The 24,799-nt window shown below is 39.1% G+C and overlaps 1 protein-coding gene across 12 annotated transcripts in view; it reads right to left on the bottom strand.

Moving 5' to 3' along the window:
* Positions 1-206: 206 nt before the first annotated feature.
* Positions 207-24,799, bottom strand: part of SCEL (sciellin) — a 140,464-nt gene continuing 115,871 nt past the window's right edge. For all 12 annotated transcript variants that reach the window (XM_070800358.1, XM_070800363.1, XM_070800364.1 and 9 more), the window contains 6 exons: positions 15,073-15,165; positions 12,954-13,025; positions 10,859-10,933; positions 5,054-5,162; positions 2,442-2,544; positions 207-1,233 (listed from right to left, as the gene is read on the bottom strand). In XM_070800358.1, the coding sequence (XP_070656459.1) occupies positions 1,217-1,233; positions 2,442-2,544; positions 5,054-5,162; positions 10,859-10,933; positions 12,954-13,025; positions 15,073-15,165 (469 nt within the window). In that variant the 3' untranslated portion in view covers positions 207-1,216. The remainder of the gene's footprint in view (positions 1,234-2,441; positions 2,545-5,053; positions 5,163-10,858; positions 10,934-12,953; positions 13,026-15,072; positions 15,166-24,799) is intronic.

The following is a 24,799-nucleotide window of genomic DNA, read 5'->3' as shown; positions in this document are numbered from 1 at the left end:
GTGCGATGTCTCAATTTTAATAATAATAATTTCACACAAGATTACTGACTTTTCAATTCCTTAAGAAAAAGCTCTTTAAAAACCGATGTTATGGCTTAAGCAGACAAAAAATTAAGTAGTATAGCACAGAATACAATAAATTATGATCACTATAATTGACAATATCAATGTCACTGAGTAATGTTTATAGATGATGCACAAGAAGATTCTGTGTAACTGACAGTTCATTTTATTTTTACAAGCCATCTGTAAATATAAAATGCTATGTAGTAGGAATAGGTACAGCATGCTAAAGAACATGTCTTTGTGGTCCATTACCATTATTTCTCATAGATCATTTACAAATCCAGATTTTGAAAAGAAAGCGTAACAAATTATAATATGTAAACTATACATGCCATGCGATTTTTACCCATTACCAATAAATGCATGTCTTTGTATTTATAAAACATGTTCTATAAAACTTATATCTGTAATAAACTAAAGGATGACACCAACGTTAAATTGTTTAGATATCCTATCTAGTTCTGCATGCTTAACAAACACAGATTCAGATATGATTCTAAAGATCAAACAAAAACTTGCTTTAGCATCTCAGAGTTTTGGAGCAGAAAGCGACCTCAGAAATCATTTTCTCCATTTCCCCTCATGTTACAGATAATAGCACCAAAATCTGAATAGTTTAAGTGATTTTCTGAGGTCCATACACCTTTATACACTAACATCTTTCTGCCAGACTTTATCTTTCTGCCAAAATTTCTATCAACGTTTCTTTTCCATATAAGAAATGTACATATCTTGCTTCCTTGGCAGTTTTGTCAAGATGTCAGTAACATCTGTAAATCCAAATCCCTAAGGAAACAAAGATGAGAAACTGGGAATCCTGGTCTCTAATGGAAACCATGATACACAGCCTAATACTGAGCAGAGATGGACCTGGTCAAGGCTGACAATGCTCACTGCCATCAGAAACATCCTTCCTTTGATGCTGCTAACTAGACCACTTAAATTTTTTATCTCTAAATCTAACCAGATACCAGATGGTTCCCTTTATGTATGTGACCTTAGTATAAGCAATTATATTATTTATGCAATAGCAGAATTGTTATACAAAGAGTCAGTCATTGGTGTAAAAGCTTTTTTAGATTACATGTTCTTATAATAAAAATTTTAATTTCTCGATGAATCCTTTCCTCTTGATTTTCATGTGCCAGAATTACTGAATCCACTTGGCTGAAAAATGTAAAGAAAATAAGTTATATATACAAATTCAGTACAAAAATAAGCTTATAACTAAAGTTTTAAAAATAATTATTCATCAGTGGAGGTGGGGTGAACTAAACAGTGTACTTTTACCACCTACTGAATTCATCACTGTGGCAAGGCTTTTGGTCATACTGTGAATATGAAGCACTGATGCCCCGTATTCATATTTACGACATGCTTGAGCATCATGTCTTGATAACTTATATGTACTATAAAAGTGCACACAGATAGGGAGGAAGACACAAAGACATCTGAGTGTTTTGGTAACCACATCTCCTAAACCATTTCATGGACTCCTGGGACTGAAAGTTTTAGACCTGCCGCCATGCATATCAAGGCCCCCTGATGTAACACTGGATCCTGATAAGGCTGCTCAATGAGGAAGAAAAAGGAATATGAGAATGGCTGGAATATGAGAAAATGGAATATGAGAAAATAAAAAGCCAAGTATGAATATAATTAGCTTTGTTCTTGTCATCGATTCTGCAGCCTGATGGAACGTGGGTTTCTGAATATTTTTCAGAGCATTTTCCAGATGTAGCCTCCAAGCACCTCATTAATATCACACACTTGTCATTAAAATCCATATTTTGGATCCCATGTAACAACCACAGATGTTCCTTTTCCATTCGCCACCAGCAGGAAACTTTCCCTTTACATAGTGCTGTTGTCCAGCTCCCCAGTACACAATTAACTTTAAATTTTCCATTTAAAATTCACATTAAAAGGTGTTTAGTATAATAACCAAATTAAATTATAAAAGTATATTCCAGTGCAAATATAAAAGATCATTCACAGAAATGCACTTTAATTCTAATTCTAACAATGATCTGAGCAAAGAAGGTATATTTTTGTTTGCAAAAAATGGAAAATTTCCTACAATAAATGACCTAAACTTATTCGTATCTGTGTCTGGTCTCATACCAGAAGAAAACATAAATTTTGACTTATTTTATACCATAAATGAAATGCTACCATTGTATCTGCAGCTGAATTTTTAATATAATTAATAAAATACTTTCCATTTTTTAAAATTTTATTTTATTTTTAAACTTTACATAATTGTATTAGTTTTGCCAAATATCAAAATGAATCCCCCACAGGTTTGAAATATTTCAACACTACCTAAAGTTCACTAATGTTAGTGATAGTTTCTCACAGAGTTCAACACTTACCTACAACTTTAGAGTAGCAAGATTCACAATGTATTGTCTGCCTATATATCCAAATACTGTCACCTGCTTGTAGGTTTTCCAAAGGCTGTTTGCATATTTCACACTAAAGGAAAGGTATGTATAAAGTTTACATTAGATATGAAGTTTAGATTCTTGGTTAACAGGATTAAAAAAAGAACCTTTTACTTTATTCCATATCATCCTTTATAGCAACACTCTGATGAAAAGAACGGTGAGAAAAAGTAAGAATCTACTTGTCTGATCCACACACCAAACTTTCCAAACAAATTCTCTCATAAATCCCTCTACTATGGAGGTGTGCATTTCAGGGCATACCTACTACTGAAGTTTCTACCTAACTCACAATAAAGTAGATGAATATTTTCAAAAATTGGTTATGCCAAAGACAATACTGTTGGATATTGCAAATTAGAACACTAAATATATATATTGTTTGCTTACTAATGGAGAGCTACACTGTCCAGATACAGTGTCATTGAGCAAAACAAACTCCTGACTCCAGACACAATTTAAGGGGAAATTTGTTTCAAGTTATGCTGGTTAAAGAGGCAAGAAAGGCTTGACATCTACCTTAAACCTGTGCTCACTGGAGCAAGTCTACTGCCAACCGGCTGGCTTTCAAGTTCGTTGACACAAATTGTCATAGGTCAGTATAGACATGTTTAAGCCAGTTCAGGTAATTCTCTATAATTATGACTATAGAGTAATCTGTCTTTTCTTAGGAGTGTGGGGGTATTTTTATTCTCAGTAGTATTTTATGATTAAATTGACAATGGAAATAAATCATCTAAAATATAACAAAATGGAAATTATTCCTGTTGACCAAAGGCAATAATCAGGAGAATTTTCTTCTTTAAAAACTTTTGTGCATAATAATTTAAAATAAAGAGCTGTAGACTAATTTTTGTTCCACTGAGTAAATTTGAATAACTTCGAGGAAAGTTTACTGTCTTAAAATGAAATAATTATGAAATTTTCATGTCTTACTTTATATAGAATTCTATATATGATGGCCTAAATTTGGATTTTGTTGCCTCAAAATGAGGCATTGAATTTGTGTCATTGCCTGAAGCTAATTGAAAGAGAAGCAATCAAGTGTCAAAGTATTGGGCTGGCCAAAAAGTTCATAACATCTTATTGGAAAACCCAAATGGACTTTTTTGGCTAGCCTAATATTACATCTACTTGACTGAATCAGATAATTTGCATCAATCATAGAATCTATCAGCACTAGAAAGGACCCATAGATTCAGGCTCTGGTTCTCAAACTGGCTGCCTTTAGATCTATCTAAGAAGGCTTTAAAAACACCAATGCCCAGAAATCATCTCGAAGATACATGATGTAACTGGGGCTGGTCCCAAGCATTTTATTTTTCTCATCATCTCCCCGAATGATTATAACGTTCATTCTGGATTGAAAACCACTAGTCTAATCAGCTATGTCATTTTACAGATGAAGAAACTTAGGCTAAGCTAATTTAGATGATTGTCCAAAGTCACACGGCCACAATTAGTGTCAGTTAGAACTCAAACTCAGGTCTTCAGGTTCCTAGTTAAGTGCTCACCTAGTTATACCAAAAACTATATTGTTGACCTACCTAATACTTTTGTGAAAAGTAAAAGAAATGGCATATGAAAGCATAAATTGTGAAAGAAACATTCTACTATGTACACTTTAGTATTATTATTATTCTACTAAGACACTGATATTGACAAGTTGCTCAGTCATGTCCGACTCTTTGCAACCCTATGGGCTGCAGCCTACCAGGCTCCTCTGTCCATGGGATTTTCCAGGCAAGAGTACTGGAGTGGGGTGCCATTGCCTTCTCTGGCTCATTCTACTAAGCCATATTTAATTATAATTAATCATGCTCTCAAAGGCAGGCTGAGTTTTAACTATTGTTAAGCCCATCGATCCTAATTTTATGATGTAAGAAGCCAGTAACTTTCTTCTCAAAAATTTCTTTTCCTTTTTGGATTTCATTATATGTTTATTGCAATGTGGAGAAAGGAATGGCACCCCACTCCAGTACTCTTGCCTGGAAACTCCCATGGATGGAGGAGCCTGGTAGGCTGCAGTCCATGGGGTCCCACAGAGTCGGACACGACTGAGTGACTCCACTTTCCCTTTTCAGTTTCATGCACTGGAGAAGGAAATGGCAACCCACTCCAATGTTCTTGCCTGGAGAATCCCAGGGACGGGGGAGCCTGGTGGGCTGCCGTCTCTGGGGTCGGACAGAATCGGACAGGACTGAAGTGACTTAGCAGAAGCAGCAGCATGATTTATGAAAATGCTGCAAAAACTTTTCTAAAGAGAACAAGTGTTTATCTTTTTATAGATTTAAATCTGTAGAGTAAGAGTTATCAACGTATCAGTAATCAACTCTAAGCCTAAAGTCAAGAGAGTAATTATAAACCTTGGAGTTGCAAGCTGAGAAGTCAAAAAAACATTTAAACAGTGCATTATTAATGTGCATGACAGTGTTTCTGAAAGTTTTAACTTCATCTCATATATTCCATTAGATAATTATTTTTATTCTAGTCATTATGCAATTTTGTATGAGAATTAAATGCAAGAAACATAGCCATACCTTGAAGCAAGTCGAATGGCAGCAAATTTGTAATTCATCTAAAATCATCTTGGTTTCTGTGCCCAAGGGTTTTCGACAATAAGTGCACATGTCTCTCTCAATGACAGACCTATAGAGATGTAAGCAGTTAAAAATAAATTTGTCATCATGAAAAAGACAGATGTATTCCCCATAAAGTCATATGGAAATAACATTTTAATTTTATTGATACTTTAGTAAATTGTGTAAAAATCAAGGAAAGTTGAGGACTTACTTATCCTAGTAACAGACTGGATTCTTCTAGTTATTTCAGAATGATATCAAAGAATTAACATAAAAGACAGTTTCAAATTATTAATTCATTAGCAATCAAAAGTGCATCTGAGCAGGTTAAAGATGTTCACAGTTTCCTAATTGAACTAGGTTATAAGTACCCCCTTGAAGCTAGAAGAGGGTTTTAAATTATTAATGTACATATATCATAGAAAAATTACGTTGAAGATTAATATAAAAATTTAACTCTCAAACATTCAGTAGTACAAAAATAGAAATCCATTCAAGAACATGTTGGTAAATTCACAAATGATGGATACCCTGGACTATAGGGTTCAGAATCACCAAATTCTCCCTTGCTGATTCTCTTGGTGTCATTGCAAGACTCAGAATATTAGGGTGACTTTAGTGACAAAAATCCTTTGCTATTTACTTTGGAAAATTAATGTTCAGTGATAAATAAATGATTCAGTTCAGTTCAGTTCAGTCGCTCAGTCATGTCCGACTCTTTGCGACCCCATGAATCGCAGCACACCAGGCCTCCCTGTCCATCACCAACTCCCGGAGTTCATTCCGACTCACGTCCACGAGTCAGTGATGCCATCCAGCCATCTCATCCTCTGTCATCCCCTTCTCCTCCTGCCCCCAATCCTTCCCAGCATCCGAGTCTTTTCCAATGAGTCAACTCTTCCCATGAGATGGCCAAAGGACTGGAGTTTCAGCTTTAGCATCATTCCTTCCAAAGAAATCCCAGGGCTGATCTCCTTCAGAATGGACTGGTTGGATCTCCTTGCAGTCCAAGGGACTCTCAAGAGTCTTCTCCAACACCACAGTTCAAAAGCATCAATTCTTCGGTGCTCAGCTTTCTTCACAGTCCGACTCTCACATCCATACATGACCACAGGAAAAACCATAGCCTTGACTAGACGGACCTTTGTTGGCAATTTACTTTGGAAAAATAATGTTCAATAGTAAATAATTGATTAGCAAGTTCTAAAGCCCTCGAGTCACATCAGAGCCTTAATAAAGGGCCAATAACTATGTGATTCTTATCCTTTTGGAAGATCTTAGATAGTCTTAAGTAGCACCTTGGGCAGAGTTTACTAGTTAGTCTCAGGGTGTTAGCATAAAAAGCCTGGAATTTCCAAAGTACTGGGGTAGTGAAATAAAATAGCTAATACTTTAGTGCTAATATGCTTAACACGTGTAGCACATTTTCCATGCACTTTGTGTATATAAACCTGTCTATTCTTTATAACATCTCTGAGAAGCAGGTTACTCTTATTTTTATCATTATTGTACACAAGAGGAAGCTGAGGTATAGAAGGGTAAGTCATGCAGCCAGTGAGTGGCAGAGGCAGGATGTGAATGAAGGCAGAGCGGCCACAGAGCCCTGGGCTGCCTCTGGGCCTGCCCTTTGATTGGGCTTACTAGATGATAAGAAACTAGTCATGCCCAGAAATCACAATCAATCCTATCATCAGGACCAGGACTCGAAGCAGAGAGGAGGGAAAGTGGATGGGAGGAGGGGGAAAGAGAGGCTCCTCTCTCCACGAAATTCTCCAGACAAGAATCCTGGAGTGGGTAGCCGTTCCCTTCTCCAGGGATCTTCCTGAGGCAGGAATTGAACCCTGGTCTCCCACACTGCAGGCAGATTCCTTACTGACTGAGTCAGTGGGGAAGCCCATACATATGTACACAAACGCTTAAATTTCCCATGTTAGACTGTAAACTCTTCAAGAGTAGAAAGCAGGCACTATCTAGCATCCTTGCATTCCAGAGACACTGAGAGAGGAGCTGGGAATATAAAGAAGAGTGAGAAGGTCTCCTTCAAGAAGAAGTTTCTTTCCACTAGGGTAGCCAGGTGAGTGGATGATTGCCATGTATTACGGACATGTGAAGAGTTAGGAGAGCACAGCCAGATGAACAGCTAATCTCTGGGGTGAAGTAGGAAAGGCTTGTCAGCATAACTGCCAGGTGAGTTAAAGCTTGAAGGTGAAGGAGCTTTCAAGGTGAGGTGGGGAGGGGCATGATGGAAGGGTTCTAAGCAGAGTGAACGGGACGTGTCAAGGTGAGACACAATGAGGGTGGCTGAAGTGGTTGAACTTTAGTCCGTATTCAGCAGGACAAGGTGCTGAAGGCCCATAAATCCTGTGCAGAGGATTTGATCTTTATCCTATAAAGTGGCACTGGCCAGCTTAGACCACAGCACTTTTAATGTGTTTTCCAATACAATCATTATTATAAACTTAATATGCAGAAAATGATTTGAAACCACTGCAGATGGTGATTGCAGCCATGAAATTAAAAGACGCTTACTCCTTGGAAAGCAGAGGCATTACTTTGCCAACAAAGGTCCATCTAGTCAAGGCTATGGTTTTTCCAGTGGTCATGTATGGATGTGAGAGTTGGACTATAAAGAAAGCCGAGCGCCGAAGAATTGATGCTTTTGAATTGTGGTGTTGGAGAAGACTCTTGAGAGTCCCTTGGACTGCAAGGAGATCCAACCAGTCCATCCTAAAGGAGATCAGTCCTGGGTGTTCATTGGAAGGACTGATGTTGAAGCTGTAACTCCAATACTTTGGCCACCTGATGCAAAGAGCTGACTTATTTGAAAAGACCCTGATGCTGGGAAAGATTGAGGGCAGGAGGAGAAGGGGACAACAGAGGATGAGATGGTTGGATGGCGTCACCAGCTTCACCAGCTCAATGGACATGGGTCTAGGTGGACTCCGGGAGTTGGTGATGGACAGGGAGGCCTGGCGTGCTGTGGATCATGGGGTCGCAAAGAGTCAGACATGACTGAGTGACTGAACTGAACTGAAAGTGATGAAAGTACATATAACATGACTTAAAACTCTAATTTATTAAGAATTTAAATTGTGATCATAAATTGAAGCAATGTTTAATTCTTGGGTATAATTAGGAAGAAAACATACTAAATTTAGTGTTTGCCCTAGTACTGGGTCTCTTAGTCATAAATTTTCATACCCTAATAATTTAATGTGTGTGCATGCTCAGTCACTCAGTTGTATCTGACTCTTTGTGACCTCATGGACTGTAGCCCACCAGGCTCATCTGTCCATGGGATTTTTCACACAAGAATACTGAAGTGGGTTGCCATTTCATTCTCCAGGGGATCTTCTTGACTCAGAGATCAAACCCATGTCTCCTGTATCTCTTGCATAGGCAGGCAGATATTTTTACCACTGAGCCACCTGGGAATCTCTTATTTTATATATAGTAGTATATATATGTCAGTCCCAGTCTCCCAATTTATCCCTTCCCTCCCCTATCCCTTGGTAACTATAAATTTGTTTTCTACATCTGTGACTCTATCTCTGTTTTGTAGATAAGTTCGTTTGTACCCTTTCTGATTCCACATATGACAGACACCATATATTTGTCTGTGTCTGACTTACTTCACTCAGTTGATAATCCATAGACCCATCCATGTTACTGCAGATGGCATTATTTTGTTCTTTTTTATGACTGCATTAATGCTGCTGCTGCTGCTGCTTCAGTCGTGTCCGACTGTGTGACCCCATAGACGGCAGCCCACCAGGCTCCCCCGTCCCTGGGATTCTCCAGGCAAGAACACTGGAGTGGGTTGCCATTTCCTTCTCCAATGCATGAAAGTGAAGAGGGAAAGTGAAGACACTCAGTCGTGTCCGACTCTTAGTGACCCCATGGACTGCAGCCTACCAGGCTCCTGCATCCATGGGATTTTCCAGGCAAGAGTACTGGAGTGGGGTGCCATTGCCTTCTCCAACTGTATTAATGACTTGACTTTAAATGGGATTGACATGACTAGATAAGAACTGTGTGGAAACAGCTAATTTCTCACAATAATCAACAGAAAATGTTACCTGACTGACAGGCTTTAACGGAGAATTGACTTTTGCTCTGGTGACTGAAAAAATTTCAAGGACCACTTGGGAAACAGGAGTGAAATTCTTCATACTAAGAGCAATACTTTAGTGAAGGATGTTTTCCTTCACTTTAGCTAACCATTAAAATATAAGCCCACCAAACTCTGAAGTTGCTGATGTCCTTACTAAGATCATACTGTTAGTCAAAGATCTTTTCAGAGTATTTTGAAAAATCTAGTTCTGTGTCTTTTTTTTTCTATTTTTTGCTTATCTAGACAGTATTTGTGGTGCTCAGGTAGTCACATCAAAGAGCTATGACTTAAAGCCAAGACACTCAGAAGACCCTTGGTAATACAAGATCTCACAAAAGTGACCAAAAGAGGATATAATTTTGATGCCTGGTTCATCTATGTTTCCCTCAGCAAATGGGACACAGGTTTTGTTTTTTTGTTTTTTTTTTTTTTTCTTTTCTGGAGTCAATTTATTGAGTATCTGTGAGGTGCCAAGGACTGTGTCCCAAGCTAAGGCTATGCATAAAAATATGTCCTGACCCTCAGTGAGCCTTATTTTAGCACCAGCAATGGAGAAACACCGTCAACAGAATATCAGACATTTGTATTACAGCTGGTTTCCAGTGGTTGGGTCGCAACATGAATTATTTATTTTCATTTTCTCTGCTGGAAGTCTGCAGACTTGTGTCACATGAGTGTCACCTATTTGCCCCACTGAGCATTACATGCTAAAAGAGAGTAATCAAGAGCAAAATGCTGGGGTCAGTTTACTGGCATTAAACTGATGCTCACCCTAGCCCTCCCTCCTGGGCACTGAGCCCATGCTCGGAGTGGGTCACAGCAGTGCATCCACGCAGCTGTTTGTAAGGTGATCTGGCTCTAGAGGACCACAAGGAGAGAGGGCTGAGGACATGATCTAGGGATGCAGTGAAGCCTAGAGGCCAATAATGTGGTGGCAATGGGGACCCCAGGGATCACAGCAGAGACACTCGCCTGGGAGGCAGCTGTAAAACACAGAAAGCTCTACTGGAACAAAATACATCAAAATCAGAGAATGACAGCCAGGAGGCCAAGGAACAAACTCCTGGATGCAGAGGTGGTTGTATTTCCTTCCACTCATACAATCAGCAGTAGAACAATCACTCTCAGGAGGGTCATCTCCAAGTTCAATGGACAATAAGAATGCTATATATATATAAAATACTTGTAATCCTTTAGTATATATATAGTATATATATAAAATACTTATAATACTTTAGTGTATATATATATATAATATATATATACTTATAATACTTTAGTATATATATACTTGTAATACTTTAATGCATATATATATACTAAAAATATATTAAATATATATTATAAGTACATATACACATATCTAATAAAAACATATTATTTATAAAAATAAATACACACATATATATGTATCCCACCAGGCTCCTCAGTCCATGGATTTCTCCAGGCAAAAATTCTGGAGTGGGTTACCATGCCCTCCTCCAAGAGATCTTCCTGACTTGGGGATCGAACCTGGATTTCCTACATGGGCAGGCAGATTCTTTACCATCTGAGCCACCAAGGAAGCCCAAGAATATATCTGTTTATTAATATATGTGTGGATATGGGTATATGTATACTTGTGTGTATGGAAGTACAGATATACTCACCTATCTGAAGTCGAATAAACAGTTTGTATGTATTTTCCAGAGACAGTCTCCTGATAGCCATCCTTTGGTGATTTGCTAGAAACAAGCACATATGGACATGTGAGAACTGGACTATTTCCCTAGTGTTGAAGTATTGATACATATTAATACCCCTGTGTAGGCAAGGAAGAGCGCGCACACACACACACACACACACACACACACTATTGTTATTCTTTGTGAATAACAAAGCGAGTTATATGTTATATGTCAGGACAATGTACCAACTCTTTTTTTTTTTACCCTGGAGAAGTATTGATATGCAAGTTACCTCCAAGGTGACCTAAGTCGACATATCCACCAAAGTAAAGAATGGGGCAAGGAGATCGCAAGCACAAGTGTAAGCAGGAAAAGTAGTTATCGTTTTTCATAAAATTTGTACTTGCACCTCCTTTATTTTTACTAAAAGAAAGGTCTCTGTTGTTCTAACATAAAGAATATACACAAAGCATGACTATACTCAGTGCAAGCAAATATAGACAGACATCATTCACGTAGAGAAATACTCTTGAACTTTTAGGGGAAACCTTGGAAGCTTCTATTTTTACATGAAAACATCCAAAAATTGTTTGAAATAAAGCAAAAAATATTTTAACTTTCGAAAGTCCTCTTTGTTCCCTTTCCGTTCCAGTTCATGAATGTCATTCGCTCCTGGAGACAAATGAAGAGTGCGTTGCACTAACCGGCTGGCTGCCTGTAATTGCCTCCCCAGTATGTACGCTACCCAGGAACGTATGAGGACCAGAAGCAATGTGTTCCTATTATTTCATACAGTGAGGGGTAACTCCACATGCCTCACCTGGGATTTTTTAATGAGAAATTTCTCTCTCCCTCCAAACAACCTCCAGGCAGTTGCTGTCAGAAAGAGAAACTGCTTTATGGATCACAGAGCCCACGGTGCTAAGTGAGTTTGTGCATATTGATGCATGACATGTGAACAGTCATTCCCATTTTATGGGTCAGAAAATTGAGACAGGAAATTGAAGTCAAGTGGCTTTGCTGAGGCCACATGGTCAGTAAATGACAAACTCAGATTTGATTCTAAATCACTGTTGATTTTAGGGAGAGTTGGATTAAGTAGGAAAATCAAGGTTGAGGTTGCATTTCACAAGGAAATTTATTTGGGTTTGAAAAATCCTTTTGAGGGGGAAGGCTGCTCAAATCCTGACACACCTTGAATTTATGGAGGCTCCATACCCACCCCGTACACTGCTCTCTGGTCTCTTTGAACTGGGTGATGATCAACACATATACAACCCATGGTTTATCCATATTTGCATGCCCCACTGTTACCCTATGCCACAATTAGGCTAATTCTTTTTTATAGACTCCTGAAAAACTGAATAACTTGTGAATCCCTGATCTTGGTGGACATTTTCCTCGACATCCATCACATCGGGCAGCAGAATTTCTGGGCCTGAGCATGTTTACTAAAAAGTTATATCCCTTGTTTCAGATTAGAGGTGAGCAACAGAAACAATTAAAATGTGACTCCAAATTAGCACAGGAATACTTGTGTGATTTTATAAGGTTCATTATGGGCAAGTATGTCTATTTGACTACTTTCAAATAACAATCCTATGATGTATACATGTGTTATATTAAAATATCATTTAGTCTGTCCTATGACTTTGTACAATTATTTGACAGCTACTTAAAAATATAACCTCCCTGTAGCTCAGAGGGTAAAGAATATGCCTGCAACACAGGAGACCTGGGTTTGATCCCTGAATTGGGAAAATCCTCTGGAAAAGGGAATGGTGACCCACTTCAGTATTCTTGCCTGGAGAATCCTGTGGATAGAGGACGGTGGTAGGCTACAGTCCATGGGGTTGCAAAGAGTTGGACACAACTGAGCGACTAACACTACTACTACAAATAATGGAAAGATTATAAAGAATTATTAACTTATATCTAGAACTCAGTACTCTTTTAAATGGTCTGTTATTTGAAAAAAATTAGCATACCTTTAAAAAATGACATTTCTTCTTAAACACAGATTATTTCACAATTATAAAATACATAAAGCAAAATACTTCAAATAAATTTCCAGTACCTATTCTCCATGTATGTCCTTGTGTACACAACTGTATCTTTTGATCCTGCATGCCTGGTTTCAGTATTGGAGCTGCAATACAAACCATTTGACTTTATGTTTAAAGTTTGTTTATAGGATAATCAAATTAACAAGGTAATTATACAATCCAATGGAAAAAAAATCCTCATATATGCCTTCTAAACTATAACCCATGAAATATAAATGTTCAGATCAGATCATCAGTCGCTCAGTCATGTCCGACTCTTTGTGACCCCATGAATCGCAGCACACCAGGCCTCCCTGTCCATCACCAACTCCCGGAGTTCACTCAGACTCACGTCCATCGAGTCAGCGATGCCATCCAGCCATCTCATCTTCTGATGCCCCCTTCTCCTCCTGCCCCCAATCCCTCCCAGCATCAGAGTCTTTTCCAATGAGTCAACTCTTCACATGAGGTGGCCAAAGTACTGGAGTTTCAGCTTTAGCATCATTCCTTCCAAAGAAATCCCAGGGCTGATCTCCTTCAGAATGGACTGGTTGGATCTCCTTGCAGTCCAAGGGACTCTCAAGAGTCTTCTCCAATACCACAGTTCAAAAGCATCAATTCTTCGGTGCTTAGCCTTCTTCATAGTCCAACTCTCACATCCATACATGACCACAGGAAAAACCATAGCCTAGACTAGACGGACCTTTGTTGGCAAAGTAATGTCTCTGCTTTTGAATATGCTATCTAGGTTGGTCATAACTTTCCTTCCAAGGAGTAAGCGTCTTTTAATATCAATGTTAAATTGGTACTAATCCATTTCTGAAAAATTTATGTTTCCCATTTTGTCTTCACTTCTACTGTCTTGGCCTATTTCCAGAATACTACTATGAAAATCAGTCACTTAGCAAGTCTATTGTAGACCATGATGATTACTTTGAATATTTGTGTACTATGTTTTAGTGTCTATTACCCTAATGTCTCATTCATACTTCCAAACCATTGCTTTCCCCACAAATTTCAGGCAAAGAGTGGACCTTACTTAACCAACATGATAACACATGATTTAGTGAAACCTTTAAATCTACCTAAGGAAGTCAATCCGGAGAAGGCAATGGCACCCCACTCCAGTATTCTTGCCTGGAAAATTCCATGGACGGAGGAGCCTGGTGGGCTGCCGTCTGTGGGGTCGCTAAGAGTCGGATACAACTGAGGGACTTCACTTTCAGTTTTCACTTTCATGCATTGGAGAAGGAAAGGGCAACCCACTCCAGTGTTCTTGCCTGGAGAATCCCAGGGATGGGGGAGCCTGATGGGCTGCTGTCTCAGGGGTCTCACAGAGTCGGACACGACTGAAGCGACTTAGCAGCAGCAGCAGCAGCAGCAAGGAAGTCAATTCAATGTCACAATCATGTTTTTTTAAAAAATTATAGACTTTTAAGGAAAAATCACATCTACATTTATTCATAACTGACAACTTACAGATGACCAAGATGTTTACTCAACACCTTTGTATAAGCCTATAAAGCCACTGGTTAAAATTTTAAATTTCTGCACTTCAAACAAATATCATATATTAATGCATATATATAGAATCTAGAAAGATGATACTGATGAACTTATTTGCAGGGAAGCAATGGAAACACAGACACAGAGAACAGACTTATAGACATGGGCAAGGAGGGAGGAAGGAGAGGGTGGGACAAATGGAGAGAGTAGCATGGAAACGTACGACTAACATATGTAAAATAGATATCCAACGGGAATTTGCTGTATGACTCAGGAAACTTAAACTGGGGCTCTGTAACACCCTAGAGGGGTGGGATGGGGAGGGAGACGGGAGGGAGGTTCAGGAGGGAGGGGACATATGTGTACCTATGGCTGATTCATGTTGATGCATGGCAAAAACAAACACAATACAGTAAAGCATTATCTTTCAATTAAAAATTAAATCTAAAATAAGAAAGTTTTATTGGAATACAAAAAAATGCATAAAAACAACAACAGCAAAATTAAAAAATTTTCTGTATTTCAAAGGAAGGATCAGGTTGCATGTGGATGTTTTCTTAAAGAAAAAAAAAAAAAAAAAAAACAGGAGAAAAAAAGCCAGAAGGAGAATGGTCCTGTCATTTATCCCATAACTGACCACGGTACCTGAGCATCTTCCTGGCTTCATAAGAATAGGCAGCTGTTCTAGAGGACGGGCTGATTAAAGTCTCAGTAGATCCAGTGACCTGGCCATCTTGCCTGAGAAAGCAAATGCAAATATTTGGCACTTAAAATCAAGGCCACTTAGAGGATTTTTGTTTTATTAAAATTCTGTTCAAATAACATTTTTGTAAACATATAGTAAAGCTGTTTCTGTTTGCCTGGTTTCTGCACATATACATAGACAGAATACATGTACTATTTTACTCCTCCATACACACAACTGTCTTACCATTATGAATAATCTATAGGCATGTGTCACATTAGCTAACAGTAGGACAGAATACTTTTTTAACCAAGGGCAGGAACCATATGAAACTGGTTGCAGTAACATTCTCACAGCACCAATGCCATTTTCGAAAGTTTTTCATGTACAACATATCTGGGAGTTTATCTATTTAATGAAAATTATCTGGGGGTTGCTTTGAGAAATCCCAGTTTCCATTTTAACAGAAAAGCAGTACTTTGAAGATCGCTAAAGAACTTTGACCTAGATTTCTGCTAATCTAAAAATGTCACTATGTTCAACAAAGTGTAGGCATATTTGCTTTTTCCTATGAAACAGTGGAAAATTAACGTAGGCATAGTGAAAGCTTTAGCTCTTTTTCTTTCCTCATGTTAGAAAACTCTGACAGAGGCAAGACATAAAAATCAAGAGGAGAATTTAGATCTCAATCATGATTTATCATTCTTGACTGGTCTGTTCCTTCTATTTCCAGGTAGCTTTTAAAGAGAAAAACAATTGTTCACATATTATCATCTCTGGCATGTGGAAAACCATCTTCTACTTTTAAGACAGATGTTTCAAAAGACACTTGGCAATGAGAAAGTAGCATGAATATTATCAGAAGATTCTCAAATGTGATCATTAGGATATGTCACTTTGGAACAATAGACCTAACTAGGAACTATTTGGAAATATTCAGATCATATAGCAAATAATACAAAACCCAATTTCAGCAAATAGTTTCAAAGGACAAAGGTTGTCAATGAGTGTGAAATGTGTTTGTACTGCCCTCAGAAAGGTAAAATCATTCACAAACATTACCAGTTTGTGAAACCTGTAATAGGAACGGGAAATACTTTGCAAACAGTTCTGATAAGGATCGAATTGTGTCCTGCCAAAAATTCTTATATTGAAGCCCTATACCCCAGTGTGATGTGGAGACAGGGCCTATAAAAAGGAAATAAAGGTTAGGTGAAATCATAAGGATGGGGCTTTAATCCCATAGGACAGGGTGTCCTTATAAGAAGAGGAAGAGGTACTAGAGCTTGCTCTCTTTCTCTCTGTGGACACACAGAGGAAAGGCCATGTGAGGACATAGTCAGACACAGTCATATGCAAACCAAGGAGAGAGTTCTCATCAGAAACCAATCCTGACATTGTTCCTCATGAATTTGATGTTCTTGCTACATCGTGAAAGAATTCAGAGATAGGTAAGAAGTAGATTTATTTAGAGAAAAGCTCACTATACAGACAGAGTGTGGGCCATTGCAGAAGGCAAGAAGAGAGAGGCGCAAAACGTGGTGTGGTTAGTTTTTGTGGGCTGGGTAATTTCATAGGCTAGTGAGTGGGAAGATTATTCCAATTATTTGGGGGAAGGGGTGGAGATTTCTAGGAACTGGGCCACTGCCCACATTTTGACCCTTTATGGCTGGCCTCAGAACTGTCATGATGCTGGTGGGTGTGTCATTTAGCATATGCCCATGTATTACAATGAGCACATAATGAGGCTCAAGGTCTACTGGGAGTTGAGTCTTCAGCCATCTTGGACTTAGATGGTTTTAACCAGTTTATTCATGTTCTGTGGCCATGTCATTCTTTTTAAGGTTGTACCCCATGCCCTTCCTCCTGTTTCAACAGTATCTTGATCTAGAATTTTAGTCTCCAAAAGAGTGAGAAAATAAATTCTGTCTTTTAACACCTGGTCTGTGGTATTTTGTTATGGCAGCCTGAGCAGACTAACACAAGTAGCATTTCCTAGTTGTGTTTACAATGAGACTAATAACAATACTTTATAATTGTCAATAAAAATCAGATGTTAGGATGGGGAACACATGTACACCTGTGGCGGATTCCTGTTGATGTATGGCAAAACCAATACAATATTGTAAAGTAAACAAACAAAAAAAATCAGATGTTAGAAAATAAATTTGGAATGTGGAACAGCAAATTCTTTCTTGGATTTGTTCCTCTTATAATCTGGGATGATAATACACTTTTTTAAAAAAAGAAATCTTTTATTTTGGATAATTTTAAAGGTATAGAATAATTGCAATGATAGTTCAGAGAATTCCAGTATATTCTTCACCCAGCTTCTCTTAATTTTAACATCTCACACATCCACGATCCATTTGTCAAAACTAAATAATTAGCATTGGTACAATGTCATTAGCAAAACTACAGACTTATTTCTATTTTACCAGTTTTTTCACTGACGTCCCCTCTCAATTTCATATCCAAATCAGGATACTGTTACTGCTGCTGCTGCTGTTGCTGCTAAGTCACTTCAGTCATGTCCGACTCTGTGCGACCCCCATAGGTGGCAACCCACCAGGCTCCTCCATCCCTGGGATTCTCCAGGCAAGAACACTGGAGTGGGTTGCCATTTCCTTCTCCAAGGCATGAAAGTGAAAAGCGAAAGTGAAGTCGCTCAGTTGTGTCCAACTCTTAGCGACCCCATGGACTGCAGCCTACCATCCTCCTCTGTCCATGGGATTTTCCAGGTAAGAGTACTGGAGTGGGGTGCCATTGCCTTCTCCTCAACTTCCACATAATCACCATGTCTTAGGGTCTGTGATAGTTGATAAGCCTGGCTTTGTTTTTCATGAGATGGTGATAGATCTTACTAAGGAAATTCTATCTTGATGCCAGTAAGTGGTAACACTAATTTTTAAAATTATTTAGAATCATAGAAATAGAGAAACAATTCTTTGGAAACCAATTAAATAATCTGTAGTTCTTTTAAAAAGGATTACTCTCCAAAATATATAAGCAGCTCATACAGTTCAATATCAGAAAAACAAACAACCCAATCAAAAAGTGGGCAGAAAACTTAAACGGACATTTCTCCAAAGGCATACAAATTTCCAATAAACACAAGAAAAGATGCTCAATATTTCCATTATTAGTGAAATGCAGATCAAAACTACAATGAGGTATCACCTCACACCATTCAGAATGACCACCATCCAAAAATCTACAAAAATAAATGTTGGAGAAGTTATGGAGAAAAGGTAACCCTCCTGTACTCTCAGTAGGAATGTAAACTGATATAGCCATTATGGAAAACAATATGGAAATTCCTTAAAAAACTAGGGAAAATCTACCATATGACACAACAATTCCACTACTTGGCATATACCCTGAGAAAACCACAATTTTAAGAGACACGTGTAACCCAGTGTTCATTGCACCAACATTTACAATAGGCAGGACATGGGAGCAACCTAGATATCCATTGACAGACGAATGTTAAAGAAGATGTGGTACATATATGTGATGGAGTATTACTCAGCCATGAAAAGGAATGGATTTGAGTCAGTTGTCGTGAGGTAGATGAACCTAGAACCTGTTATACAGACTGAAGTACGTCAGAAAGAGAAAAACAAGTATTGGAATATATATATGGAATTTAGAAAAACGGTACTGATGAACCTAGTAGAGAACAGAGTTGCAGACACAGTGGGGAAAGGTGAGGGTGGGATGAATTGAGAAAGCGGCACTGACATATACACTATCACGTGTAAAATAAATAACTGGGAGGACGTTGCTGTTTAACACAGGGAGCCCAGCCTGGTGCTGTGTGATGACCTGGAGGAGGGGGATGGGGGAGGGGAGGGAGGCTCAAGAGGGAGAGGAGATGTATATATATAATTATGACTAATTCACCTTGTTGTACAACAGAAACCAACACAACATTGTAAAGCAATTTTCCACCGATTAAAAAACAAGATTAAATTAAAAATGTTACTGGGTCCCACATCAGATATTCTGACTTAATTGGTTTAGTGTAGGGCTTCCCAGGTGGCGCTAGTGGTAAAGAACTCGACTGCCAATGCAGGAGACCTAAGAGACCCGGGTTCAGTCCCTGGGTCAGAAAGATTCCCCTGGAGGAGGGCATGGCAACCTACTCTAGTATTCTTGCCTGGAGAATCCCATAGACAGAGGGGAGCCTCGTGGGCTACAGTCCAGAGTGTTGCAAAGAGTCAGACACCACTGGGGCAACTTAGCAGGCGCATGGCTTGAGCACTTGGATTCTTTTCAATCTCTCCAGTGAGTCTCACATGTAAGACAAGGTTGAGAACCACTGCCTTAGAGGCAGTGTGACATTTTATCCAAAAGAGCACTGATTTCTAAAGTGTGGTCCCTGATCAGCAGGTGATTCTGATACCATTGCAAAGGAGAACTCTCCACCAAAGTATTCCTCTTAGACACCTTGAATAATATTCATAAAAAAGAGCTTATGGCTCACAGTGTTTTTTTGCTGGATAGCTTTATTATTAAGTTATCCTTCACTGAAATAAATTGCTGAATTGTAACTTAGAATCAATGGTCACAGTTTCATCTCTAAATTAAATAGCTTCTTAAACTATAAACTAAATATTGTGTTGGAACTTACAAAATTCCAAATGGAATTTCACTTGAGAAAATGTTTTCTGCTGTGGAAGTTTACCTTGAAAATTTAGCTATCTAAAACTTTTATACACAGACATTTGATATGACAACATCAAATGGTACTGCTGATTTAAGAAAACTGGTAGTTCCTCAAATGGAGTTACTATAGGATCCAATAATTCCACCCCCTAAGTATATACCCTCCCGAAGTCCATCCTAGAGGAAATCAGTCCTGAATGTTCATTGGAAGGACTGATGTTGAAACTGAAACTCCAATACTTTGGCCACCTGATGCAAAGAACTGACTCATTTGAAAAGACCCGGATGCTGGCAATGATTGAAGGTGGGAGGAGAAGGGGACAACAGAGGATAAGATGGTTGGATGGCATCACTGACTCAATGGACATGAGTTTGAGTAAACTCTCGGAACTGGTGATGGACAGGGAGGCCTGGCATGCTGCAGTCCACAGCTCAGGCACAGCTGAGCGACTGAACTGAACTGAAGTATATACGCTACCAAGAGAAATTTAAAAACTCTACACAAAACTTTTATATGAATGCTGATCACAGCACTGTTCATAATAGTGAATTACAATCTGATAATGGAAACAACACAAAAGCCCATCAGCTAATGAATAGATAAAATTCTGTCTATTCACATAATGGAATATGTGAAATTTGGCAATAAAAAGAAATACTGACATGTTACAACATGGGTGAATTTTGAAAACATTATGCCATGCGAAAATAGTCACAAAGGACCACATATTTTATGATTCCATTTATATGAAATGTCCAGAATCAGAAACTGAAAAAGACAGAAAGTAGCTTAGTAGTTGTCCAGAGCTAAGGGCTGGGGGAAAATGATACATGACTGCTAATGGACATGGTGTTTCTTTCTGAGGTGATGAAAATGTTCTAAAAGTGATAGTGGTGATGGTCTTCAACTCCGAATATACTAATCAGATTGCATACATATTTGTGGATATCCAATTACTATACAGAGTAAATACATTCATAAAATAAAACAAGTCTCAGCTTAACAGATTTATTTAATTTCCATTGTCCTATTTGACTTACTTTGGCAACCTGACTTCAGTTTCTTTTTCTTTTTTTAAATTAATTTTCATGGGGGTATAGTTGCTTTACAATATGTGTTAGTTTCCACTGTACAGCAAAGTGAATCCACTGTACATGTACATATTTTCCTCTTTTTTGGATTTCCTTCCCATTTAGGTCACCACAGAGCACGGAGTACAGTTTCCTGAGCTATACAATGTGAGGGTGCTTAATCACTCAGTCATATCCGACTCTTTGCAACCCCGTGGACTGTAGCCCGCCAGGTTCCTCTGTCCAGGGGTACTCCAGGCAAGAATACTGGAGTGGGTTGCCATTTCCTTCTCCACTGCTATACTGTGGGTTCTCATTAGTCATCTGTTTCACACATAGTAGCGTATATGGAACAACAGACTGGTTCCCAATTGGGAAAGGAGTACTTCAAGGCTGTGTATCATCACCCTGCTTATTTAACTTATATGCAGAGTACATCATGAGAAGTGCTGGACTGGGTGAAGCACAAGCTAGAATCAAGATTGCTGGGAGAAATATCAATAACCTCAGATATGCAAATAACACGACACTTACGGCAGAAAGTGAAGAAGAACTAAAAAGCCTCTTGATGAAAGTGAAAGAGGAGGAGAGTGAAAAAGTTGGCTTAAAACTCAACATTCAGAAAACTAAGATCACGTTATCTGGCCCCATCACTTCATGACAAATAGATGGGGAAACAATGGAAACAGTGACAGACGTTATTTTTGGGGGGTTTCAAAATCACTGCAGATGGTGACTGCAGCCATGAAATTAAAAGATGTTTGCTCCTTGGAAGAAAAGTTATGACCAATCTAGACAGCATATTAAAAAGTGGAGACATTACTTTACCAACAAAGGCCCCTGTAGTCAAAGCTTTGGTTTTTCCAGTAGTCATGTATGGATGTGAGAGTTGGACTATAAAGAAGGCTGAGTGCCGAAGAATTGATGCTTTTGAACTGTGGTATTGGAGAAGACTCTTGAGAGTTCCTTGGATGGCAAGGAGATCCAACCAGATCTCCAACCAGACCCATCCTAAAGAAAATCAGCCCTGAATATTCATTGGAAGGACTGATGTTGAAGCTGAAACTCCAATATTTTGGCCACCTGATGCGAAGAACTGACTCATTTGAAAAGACCCCGATGCTGGGAATGATTGAAGGTGGGAGGAGAAGGGGACAACAAAGGATGGTTGGATGGCATCACTGACTCAATGGACATGAGTTTGAGTAGGCTCTGGGAGTTGGTGATGGACAGGGAAGCCTGGCATGCTGAAGTTCACGGTGTTGCAAAGAGTCAGACATGACTAAGCGACTGAACTGAACTGAACTGAGTGTATATATGTCAATCCCAATCACTCAATTCATCCCACCTCCCCTTCACCCCTTGGTATCCATACGCTTGTTTGTTCTCTACATCTGTATCTCTGTTTCTGCTCTGCAAATAAGTTCATTTGTATCATTTTTCTAGATTCCACATAAAACCGATACACAATATTTGCTTTTCTCTTTCTTTCTTCGCTCTGTGTAACATTCACGTCTCTGCAAATGGCACAGTTCCATTCCTTTTTATGGCTGAGTGACAACTTGACTTTAAATAGCATAAAATAATTTCAACTGATAAATACCCAAGTCACTGCAAACTTTATAAATCTCTTTTGCATGAAGAACGAAAGTTTACTGAGAGCTTCTGCTGTGCTCAGTTGTTCAGTTGTGTCCAAGTCTTTGTGACGCTATAGACTGTAGCCCACCAAGCTCCTCTTTCCATGGGATTCTCCAGGCAAGAATACTGGAGTCAGTTGCCATGCCCTTCTCCAGGGAATCTTCTCAACCAAGGGACTGAACTCACGTCTCCTGCATTGCAGGCAAGTTCTTTACTCCTGAGCCACTAGCAAAGCCAGTTTACTAAGAGCTTACCATTTTGAATTGTTTTATGTGTTAGGATTTACTTCCACAAAACTATCAAGGTTTTGAGTTCTTATAATACTTACAGATTTTAAGTGTTCATCTAGTCAAGGCTATGATTTTTCCTGTGGTCATGTATGGATGTGAAAGTTGGACTGTGAAGAAGGCTGAGTGCCGAAGAATTGAAGCTTTTGAACTGTGGTGTTGGAGAAGACTCTTGAGAGTCCCTTGGACTGCAAGGAGATCCAACCAGTCCATTCTGAAGGAGATCAGCCCTGGGATTTCTTTGGAAGGAATGATGCTAAAGCTGAAACTCCAGTACTTTGGCCACCTCAAGTGAAGAGTTGACTCATTGGAAAAGACTCTGATGCTGGGAGGGATTGGGGGCAGGATGAGAAGGGGACGACAGAGGATGAGATGGCTGGATGGCATCACTGACTCGATGGACGTGAGTCTGAGTGAATTCCGGGAGGTGGTGATGGAGAGGGAGGCCTGGCGTGCTGCAATTCATGGGGTCGCAAAGAGTCGGACACGACTGAGTGACTGATCTGATCTGATGGTAACCAAAGGGGATAGCAGTGGTGGGGAGCAGAGATAAATTAGGAGTTTGGGATTAACATGAATACTACTATATATGAAATCGTAAACAACAAGGACCCCCAGTATAGCACAGGGAACTAAACTCAATATATTGTGATAATCTATAAGGGAAAAGAATCTGAAGAAGAATATATTGTGTATATGTATAACTGAATCCCTTTGTTGTAAACTTGAAACTAACACAACATTGTAAATCAATTAAACTTCAGTAAAAAATAAAATTAAAGCAAAGAAGTATTCCACTTCTAGAAATAGAGAACTTGAGACCAGAACACCACTTTAATTTACTAATTTTCTCTACCTGATCAAATCTCTTAATCCCTGATTCTCAATTTTCTTTCAGTTAAATCTTCACCCATTTTGAGAGTCAAAGTAAACTTTCTATTCTGTAAACAGAATGAAGTGAAATGTTAGTCACTCAGTGTGTTCGACTTTTAGTGACCCCATGGATTGTAGCCTTCCAGGAATTCTGTCCATGGAATTTTCCAGGCAAGAATACTGGAGTAAGTAGCCATTCCCTTCTCCAGCAGATCTTTCTGACCCAGGGGAACCTGGGTCTCCTGCATTGCAGGCAGATTCTTTACCATGTGAGCCACCAGGGAAGCCTGTAAACAGAATAGATGGGCACAAAAACTGGGCCCGGATTTCTTTTCTACTTTTTTTTTTTTTCAAGCGAAAATTTTTATCAGAGTTGTTCTGTCATGGCTGGGGCAGTGCTACATTTTCCATTTAATTTGTAGATAGATCCTGTTTAAGACTGTGATAGAACTGAAGAAGGATGAATGATATCTAGATACAGAACTCAGAGATGAGCAAAAGATTCTGTAGCAGTGGTTAAGGCCTCTGGGCATAACTGATTGTGATGATCACAACCCCACTGGGAGAGGGGAGCATTTGTGAATGTACATGCGGTTATTGGGTTATGTTAGGCAGGAGGCACAGATGAAATTGTAGGAAAGTAAAGGAGACCATGTACATGTTACTGGCAGCCATGGTGTTTTCCATCACACACCTCTTCTACACAGATGGCCACAACCCCATCTTCTTGTTGAAGGAGACCAGACAGCCTCAGAAAGCTAGAGGAAGGAGAAGTTATAAGGAAGGAGAAACTGGGAAGTGGCTAAAGTCCCTGGTTACCAAACAGCTATAGAGTAGAGAATGAAAGTGTTAGTCACTCAGTCATGTCTGACTCTGTGACCCCAGGGACTATAGCCTGCCAGGCTCCTCTGTCCATGAAACTCTCCAGGCAAGAAAACTGAAGGTAGCCATTTCCTTCTGCAGGGGATCTTCCCAACCCAGGGATCAAACCCAGGTCTCCTACATTGCAGGCAGATTCTTTACTGTCTGAGCCACAGGGAAGCCCTGGTAGAGAATAAGGATGATGATAAGTAGAGGGAAGAAGAGGAGAAAAATAGGCAGAGGCCAACACTCAGGAATGACTGAGCTACAATATGACAAAGCACTA

Source organism: Bos indicus, chromosome 12, assembly GCF_029378745.1.
Source record: "Bos indicus isolate NIAB-ARS_2022 breed Sahiwal x Tharparkar chromosome 12, NIAB-ARS_B.indTharparkar_mat_pri_1.0, whole genome shotgun sequence".
Classification (NCBI taxonomy): domain Eukaryota; kingdom Metazoa; phylum Chordata; class Mammalia; order Artiodactyla; family Bovidae; genus Bos; species Bos indicus.
The sequence above is the reverse complement of the archived record's forward strand: the minus strand, read 5'-3'. Positions and strand labels throughout refer to the sequence as shown.